The sequence below is a fragment of the Gavialis gangeticus genome, unplaced genomic scaffold (assembly GCF_001723915.1).
Source record: "Gavialis gangeticus isolate Ggan-Ray unplaced genomic scaffold, GavGan_comp1, whole genome shotgun sequence".
Classification (NCBI taxonomy): Eukaryota; Metazoa; Chordata; order Crocodylia; family Gavialidae; genus Gavialis; species Gavialis gangeticus.
Window position 1 is genome coordinate 152,836,022 of NW_017729032.1, and position 8,925 is coordinate 152,844,946.

General features: G+C 42.3%; 1 protein-coding gene across 2 annotated transcripts in view; it reads left to right on the forward strand.

Moving 5' to 3' along the window:
- Nucleotides 1–206: 206 nt before the first annotated feature.
- The window catches only part of KIAA1211L (KIAA1211 like), a 70,608-nt gene continuing 61,889 nt past the window's right edge, over nt 207–8,925 (forward strand). Inside the window, exon 1 of one of the 2 annotated variants that reach the window (XM_019525376.1) lies at nt 207–460. In XM_019525376.1, the coding sequence (XP_019380921.1) occupies nt 423–460 (38 nt within the window). In that variant the 5' untranslated portion in view covers nt 207–422. The remainder of the gene's footprint in view (nt 461–8,925) is intronic. The other variant, XM_019525375.1, reaches the window with a different exon arrangement.

Here is an 8,925-nt window from a genome sequence, read left to right on the forward strand (position 1 = left end):
GTAATTCTCATTAAAAGTTCTCTTTAGAGGGAGCATAGTGCAAGCTGTTAAACAGGAGCCTGTTCAGCTTTGCATTTGGCCCATGAGGTTTAGTGGTATGAGAGAGGGTGGAATGCGTTTACAGGATAGTTATTGTTCAAGTAAGTGAACTCTTGTTGCCTGCGGAGATTTCAGCTGGTTGAAATTGCATTGGCAGTGGCTGGCACCACTTCCTGAATAGCATGTGTGTGCACTGGGAAAGATGTAGCTAGAGACCTGGAAAAAGAATGTGGCAAGGACTGAGGCATAGATGGGAAGATGCCCACTTTTCCTGAGGAGTTACATTTTTGTCAGACTGCTGCTGCATCTGCTGTATCACTCACTCTCGTTACTGCCAACTGTTGCTAGGATGAGTGAGAAGGACTGGCCCTGGGACTGGAAACATGACTACTTTTTACCAGTGCATCAGAGGGAACTCCAGGTTAGACTAAGAGCAACGGTCTCTGCAGCATAATGTGGCTTAGCATGAAGGCAAGCTGAGGAAGTGCTGGGATCTTCTCATATTTGATCTAGTATTAGATATCAGGCTGGTATATCTTTCTAGAGAGGTGCAAAGACTGCTATAGTAATTAATCTCTTTAACTCATTGCCTTTGTGCCTTTGAATAATCTTTTTTTCTGTTTTTATTATAAACAATATTAGGGCTATTTCTGTGCATTGTGGAAATATTTACATAAGCTGTTTATCTCTGGTCTGGTCTCAGGAATTCCTGAGTAATCCGATAAAGAACATCCTCTTTTTCTTTTATGGCGTATTGCTTTCGTCTTCAGGTTGCACTGAGCTGATACCAGGTTATGCTTTTCAATAAATTCTTAGAAAAATATAGGAGCAAGTAGCTGCGGGAGATAGTTGTGTAATGCAGGTCAGTATTGTATGGTGTGATTAAAGTGAACTGTGACAGGAGTTATTATGAGTTCCATTACAAAACTAATATTGTGCAGCTGAAAGCAAAATAATTCAAGTTATTGTGGAAGAAGTTATAAAAATGAAAACAGTGTTATGAATTAGAGGCCAGATTCCAATCTGATGTAGTCAGGTGCAATTCCATTGACTTCATTGGCTGATTAATTTGGCTGTTAAGAATAGCAACTAAAGCTGAGTACAGACCTGATTCTGAGAAGTACTAAGCACTTTCTGCCAAGTGCCAAACATCTTAAACTCTAGCTGACCTCAGACCTGCAAAGGATTATGCTTAAATTAGTTTAACTGATGTAGCAGTATGTATAAGTGTTAAATTCTGCAGTGTTTCCTTTGATCCCAGGTGAGTTTTATTTTATTTTTTAATAAGAATGGACGTGTGTGTGTGTGTGTGTGTGTGTGTGTGTGTGTGTGTGTGTGTGTAAATAAAAATACTGGCTATCTTTTTTATACTTTCAAAAAGAAAGTGAATGACATAAGCGATGTTGCGAATGCTTAACACGGTTTTGACTTTCTACTCATTCTGGATACCAACAGGTCTTTAAACAATTTTTTTTTTGTAAAATAGTTACAGAAATTAATTCTCAGAGCCAGCTATGGATACTTGCAATTGCTTTCTGTGGAGTTTACGTGCAACTAAACCAAGACAATCTACTTTCTTCTTTTCTGTACTTAAGGATATGTACAATACATTTACAAGACTTCACTAAAACTCAGCTTTCAAACCTTATGCTATCATATGGCAAGTACCTGAAGAATAATGTTCTTATTCAAAGTAATTTTTGTGTATGTGTTCATTTAATGCTATAGAAAAACAAAATATGGGATGTGCTGCACAGAGGGTCAGTGAAGAATGCTGATGCAAGGCTGAAGAATGTGTAATGAATTGCAGAACAACAAAAATTGTGCTTTGGGGTCTTGCATCTTTATGCAAAGCAGGCCTGGCTTCCTAATTCCAGCGTAAGGATGTTGAGGAGTTCGTGACCCCTTGCGGAGCTATTCCCAAAGACACAGAGTCGCTGTCAATCTCAAAATTTATTCAGCATGCTGGGCACCCTGAGTGAGCTCAGAGGCCCGGAATAAAACTGTTAGAGGCGATTTATAGTTTACAGACAAGATGCACGCACAGGTGGGAATTTTCCACCGTGTAAGAAAACGAGATATCAGGTCAGTGTGAGAAAATTCTTAATTGTTTCAAAACTGGTTTTTGGCTACATGTTTGTTTTGAAAGACTAACTAATAGGGAGAAAAAGTATATCTTTGCTTACTTCAGACTTCAAAGTGAATAGGATTCGGTCATTGCAGAGTCTTATCAGCCTGTCCTTGGAGACTGAGTCTGCTGTAGCAGTTAACTGCTACACTATTATTTATGATCTTGTTAGTAAATTTCTACAAGGAGAGAGGAAAACAGGCACTATTCCAGGATCCCACGATAGTGATGCAGTTTTAAATTGTTTTCCACATGATAGATTAAAAACTAGAAAAAAACATGTTATTTCCTTCACCAACTTCCTTTTTACCTTTGGTCCCTTTAAATGAGGGTTTGCTTTTGTTTGCATCCTGTTTCAAGGAAGGGAGAAGCCAAGGTTTTTTCCTTGAACAAAGCATGACCTTTTCATAAGAAATTATCATAATCTTACTTTATTTTGGCTCAACAGCATTCACTTGTATAGTAGGGGAAGAATAATTTCCTCTATTGCAGGCATCACCAGATAAAGTTCAGTGTTACACAAGTCAGAGTAGATGACTAAAGGTCCCTTCTGTCCTCCTGTATATATGCTTTGTTCTAATATGCTTTTCTTCCCTCTCCTCTTTTAAATGAGCAGCTCTGAGGGAATGCTTAACTTTATGGAAGTGTATTTCTTTATGAATTCACTGAAAAAAAAAGAATGGCCTTAGCCATTGTTTTAAAATATTAGGGAAAAGTAGTAGATTTTTTTTTCCCTGTGGCAACACGTTGTGTTTGGCAGTGGACAACGGAATGTGCTGCTGGCGGCTGCTGCAGCATCAGGCTTTTCTGTGGAGAGAGAGAGAGAGAGTCTGCACATTCCTGGGAAATAAATAACTATAAATGCACCAGAGACTAGTTTAGGCTGTCTGGTGGTTGAAGCAAAATGTGCGCTGCTAAAGAATTAAACAAAGAAAACACATCTGCTCAAATGACTGTCAGGAGAAGACAACAATGTCATCCATGCTCCTGCTGTCACAGAAATTTTCTGTCTGAACTTCTGATGTCTGAAATGGTGATCATAACAAATACAGTATAGCAGTGGTAGCCCACTTATGGAAGTCCTTTTTTGAAGGCATACGCAACCAACTATAGTCTGCCTTCCCCATCTTCTTTTCAGGGGGGGACCTTGGCTTGTTGTTTGAAGTTATTAGGTGCTGCTGCAGTATAGGCAGTATCACTGGGGGCCTTTGGTTTTACACCCTAAACAGACCAGCAATACAAAACAGATCCTGCTTCGCAGAATTCATCACCACAGATTTAGTGACAGAAGAGAGGTGTGTATAAATTAGTTTCAATGGTCTCAGTAGTCCCAAGCAGTTGCCACCTGTATTAGGGCTGCTTTTCCACCTCCAACTTTGGGAATAAGAATGTGATGGCATACTTGGGCTTTGTTTCTCTTTTGAGAGAAAGTATGAATAACCAAACACTACTGCTTTTCACTTGGGGCTGATAAGCAGGAGACCATAGTTTTAGGAAGGCCAGCTGGAAGAAGATGAGGACTTTCTCAGCCCCTCTACTTTTTCAAAGTTATAGGTGTTCAACCTGGAAATCCAATGGTTTGTTTCTTCAAACTGCCTAATTTGGAAGATCATACAGGGCACATCTACATGTGAAATTAATGTGAAGCAATAAATTCTGGCACACATCACATCTAGAGTATTGCTCCCAGGCACTACATTTACACATGCACCTAGGACTGTAGCACACTGAGCTAGGTCAGAGCAGCCCCCGCTGGCAGCAGGTCAGCGGGGCCAGTCTGCCAGCCCAAGGCTGCTCTGACCTGGCTCAGTATGCTGTGGAGGGGCTGGCTGGGGCACAAGGGTGCTTTAGTGCAAGGCTGGCCAGCAGGCAGCCCCTGCACTGAAACACCCATGTGCCCCAGCCAGCCCCATCAGCATCTACACGTGTTGCCGTATAGTAAAGAATACCATCACAGGATAGTACTTGTATTTATAAGTACTAACCTACATCAGAGCTAATTAGTTTACCACAGCCTAAAAGGGCTGTGTATACATGGAGACTTTACTGTGGAGCTAATTAGGCATCTCTGCAGTAAACGTCTCATGTAAACGTGCCCACAGGCAGCCAGGTTACCACCAGCATACCTCTTGATATGAATACTTCCACATCATGAGGGACAAGACGTACTAAAACATGAGGGCTTACCACAAGAGTACTGATGTATGGAGGAAAGGGTATCATGTGCAAGCCAATATCATGCAGGAAGAAAATGGAGGTCTTTGCAACTGACATAATTAAGGGCCAGTTGGAACATTCATACCCCACAAAGCATCAAGTGCTGATCACAGTCCCTCTGAATTATCAAGCATAGGAAAGAGTAAGTTAAATCAAAGACTTTTCTGAGTGATTCTTTAGGTTTAGAAGTCTGAAAAGGAGAGTTGATCATACATCCAGTTTAAATAAGGGGAAACAAAATGGAGCATTAGAACTGTAGTGAAAGGGGGTATGGCATCATGTCTTTCCTCTCTTATCACAGATGAAATCCTATGCTTGATACTTTTATACAGATAAACTCATTATACAGAAGACATAGTAAGAGAGTAACAGTGTGGGTGTCAGAAAAAAACAGGCCCATTGTGGCTACAGTATTTTCTGCTTACTAATTCTTCAGAGAATGCAATCCAAATGCATACCTAGATTTTAAGGATTTTAAGAAAACATAGGATTGTAAGATGGTTTTTGAGTCACAATGATACAATCAACATTCTGTTAAATGTTAGGATGGTGCAACTGTTTTTGTGACTCAGTATGAGTAGCAATTGAAATCTCTGTTTCATTTGATATCTGTGAAGGCAGGGAGATCCACTGTCCAGTATCCCCTTTAATTTAGCTGTGGGAAAAAGGTAAGTAATTGCAAAATTCTCAGAAGAGAGTAAAGGTAAATGTCTGGCATTAATCAGTTATCCCAAAAGAAATAAAAGATATAGTACAAAGACATTTCCCTAACCTCCACCTTCCTCCCATCACCCATGGTAGTATCTCTAAGTCACAGCCTTGCTTACCTTCAGAGACAGTTGTGGTTTAGCCAATTGCCCTGAATGAAAAACAGTTTGGGCTAGATTCTGTTCCACCTGTTAAGCATGTAAATGGACTTAGATGCCTAAGTATGATTTTGTTTCATCCTACTCATGTCCCTGAAAAATAATTAATGCAAAAGGTGAGTGGGTTCTTCATCCAAGCCTCTAAAAAGCCATGAAGAATCATAAGGGTAAGAGGATACACTATTACAAACTTGGCCACATTTATGGTTTTTCAGGGTGATGTAGAGTATATGCAATAGAATCTGGCCTTTGGAGTACACTAGACTCAAAGTTATGAATCCTTGCCTTCTGGGACTTAATTCAGTTTCCAGCCAGGAAATTGGTCATGCCACATATATCTATATATTAGCAGTGTTTTATTTTAATCATGGGAAAATGTGGATTTGGGGTTACTATTTTTTAATTAAAAAATTGGGGATATTTTTTAAATCGGAGAAAACCAGGATCCCTGGTTATAACATAGGGCAGGAGTTGTTGGCCATTTGTTGTTGCAGGCTTCTTTTTATGAACCAGCCCCCCACTGTGATCCACAACTCCCCAACTCCCCAGAGTCCAGCTGCCTGCACTTGCCTGATCCCTGTCCCCTCTGCAGCAAGGGTAAATGGTCCAGTACTTTTCAAAATCTTTATTAACGATTTGGATGTGGGGGTGAAGAGCTCACTGGCCAAGTTTGCGGACGACACCAAGTTATAGGGAAGCGTGGTTACGCTTGAAGATAGGCTGTTAGGGTAGCTTGTCATATCTTATGCTTTAAAGTTGCACCTGTTTATAGAGTGGTGAATTATAGCATTGTTTAAAGTTTTCTTTTATATTCAGCCTAAAGTTCTGTATAGCCTCATTGTTATCTGAACTTCCCATTTGCTGGTGTTTGCAATGTCAGCCGCCTTTGTTTCTTGCAAGCAGCTTATGGCCTTGAGTTTGCTGCATGAGCTTTCTCTCCTTTTTCTATCACTGTGAGAAGTTTTTCTAACACAACCTAGTAATAGTTTTGTTACTAGCTCAAATTAACTGAACTTGGCACTGACCAGCTGAATCAGAGGGATGAAATGATTGGGTATGTTAATGAAAGGTGATAAAGGAGACCAATGGACAATGCTTAAAGTAAAACACCAGAAAAAGCTCAAATTAAGAGGTGTGCTCGTAATGGAACTGTTGAACAAAGGAATATGCTGACAGGATAAAATATGAACAATATGCTGACTGCAGAGAGACCAATCCAAAAGCAAAGAGTCACCAAAGGAATCAAATTAAAGAAAAGCATAAAAGGGAGAAACAAGAAAGTTAAGTGTGTCGTCATCATCATTTACATCATGAATCCAGCTTTCAACACCTGTCTGGATCATCCAGCCAATGACGTACCCTTTGTTTCAGGAACTGAGGGGCTGTCTTTTCTGTGAAGCAAAGTAATATCTGGGATTGGGTGAGATCATTGTACTAAATGTTTTTCTCTCTGTGAATATAGAAACTGTTACTTGTGCTAATAAAGTTAGACCTTGATTTTAGGACACTGAGTTGTCCGTGTTCGTATTTCACATTCCATTTAAGGATTAATTGTGCTTTAACTATCCCTACGCACTATCTGCTGATCAGTGGTGCGAACAAGGCTACTGATACAGGCGGACCTAGACAGGCTGGAAAGTTGAGTGGATCAGAATCTGATGAAGTTCAACGTTGAGAAATGTAAAGTGCTTTACCTTGGGACGAGGAGCTCCCAACACACCTACAGGCTTGGCGGCACCGAACATACTAGCACCACGAATGAAAGGGACCTGGGGGATAATAATAGACCACAACCACAGTATGAATATGAGCCAGGAGTGCAATGCTGTAAGGGCAAATAATACTCTGGCTTGCGTCAATTGATGCATCTCCAGCAAAACTGAGGAGATGATTCTTCTGCTCTGTTCAGCACTGGTGAGACTGCAGCTGGAGTACTGCATCCAGTTCTGGGCACCACACTTTAACAAGGACATGGACAAGCTTGGGAGATTCAAAAGAAGAGCCACGTGTATGATCAGAGTCTTACATGGCAAGCCATACAAGGAAAGGCTGAGGCATCTGGGACTCTTCAGCCTGAAGAAAAGATGGCTGAGAGGGGACCGGGTAGCAGCTTAATGCTACACTAGGGGGGTACATCAAGGGCTTGGTGAGCAACTGTTCACCAGGGCACCTGAGGGGAAAACTACGAGTAATAGCCATAAACTCCTGGAAGACTGATTCAGGCTCAATTTTAGGAAAAACTTCTTCACAGTCAGGGTGTCCAGACTGTGGAATAAGCTCCCTCCAGAGGTGGTGCAATCACCTACCCTGGAAATCTTCAAAGAGACTAAACAGTCACCTTGCTGGGGTCTCCTGACCCCCAGTTATCTTTCCTGCTCAGTGCAGGGGGCTGGACCCAATGATCTTCCAAGGTCCCTTCCGGCCTTACAGTCTATGAATGCAGATCTGACAGAGCAGCCAGCATGAATGCCGGGTGCCCCTGGAGGCTGGGGGCGCACAGCAAGTTCCCGCAGGAGGCAGCAGTGGTGTCAGTGGAGGAAGTGTGGCAGCGGCGAGCTCCCACAGATGGCAGTGTCAAGGGGGGAGGGGGAGCGCTGAGTGGTGGTCAGTGACTACCCACAGACACCGCTGGCAGCATCAGTGGCAGCCAGCGGCAATCGGGGACTGCCCACCGGTGATGTTGGCAGTGAGGGAGGGTGGCAAGCAGCGACTGCCCTCAGGCTCCCCCGACAGCATCAGTGACACTTTTTGAAGGGGGCGCACCGCCAAGCTCAGGGGGTACACATGCACCTGTGTGCACCCTCTATGCATTACCAGTGGCAGCCAGCTCTACAGCAGGCGGGAACTCTGTAGAGAGAGTGATGGGACAGCTCTACGCCATGGATTCCCTATGCCAGTTCAGACCTTCACAGGCTGAGTTGGACCTCTTTGCAGGCCAGATCTGGCCCACAGGCCATAGGTTGCTGACTCCTAATCTATGGTAACATTTAGCATTTTGTCATAAGACATTTTGAGCTCAAAATTTTATAAAAAAAATGGATGTACTGAGTGCCATTGTGAAAAAGTTAGATAAAAAGTCTAAAAATGTTCAAAAGAGCACTGTCAGCTGAGGGATCAATTGCTCTTCAGCTATGTATGGATCTTTTACATGGAGCTTGATGGAGTGCATACTGCTTCTCTTGGGTTTGCATTTTGTCTGAATCTTTACCCAGGGTATGATCTAACTTGCAGATAGGCTTCACCAAATCATTTTGAAACAGGAACAGAAGCATCACCAGACAGGGTCAAACCAAAAGTCTGTCTACCTCAGTGTGCTGTCTTCACCAGTGCCAAGTAGTGGATGCTTTATTTAGATCGCAGGTCAGCAACCTTTTAGCAGCAGTGAGACAAATGAACACAGCTCAGTCTGAAGGCAGACTGCTGACCCAGGTGCCACCATTACTTCTGTCCAGGCTTCGTGGGCCAGATAAATCTCTTTGCAAGCTGGATCTGGCTTGTGGACTTTCGGTTGCTGACCCGTTTTAAAGGAAGAGTATAAGAAACAGGGCAGATGTAAAATTAACCTTTTCTTTGTTTCAAACCTGCTATCTGATAATGTAATTGTGTGCCCCCCCTTCTCCCTTACTTTTTGGAGCTCACAAGCAATCCAGCAGCAGCAACTCAAGATGAAAGTCA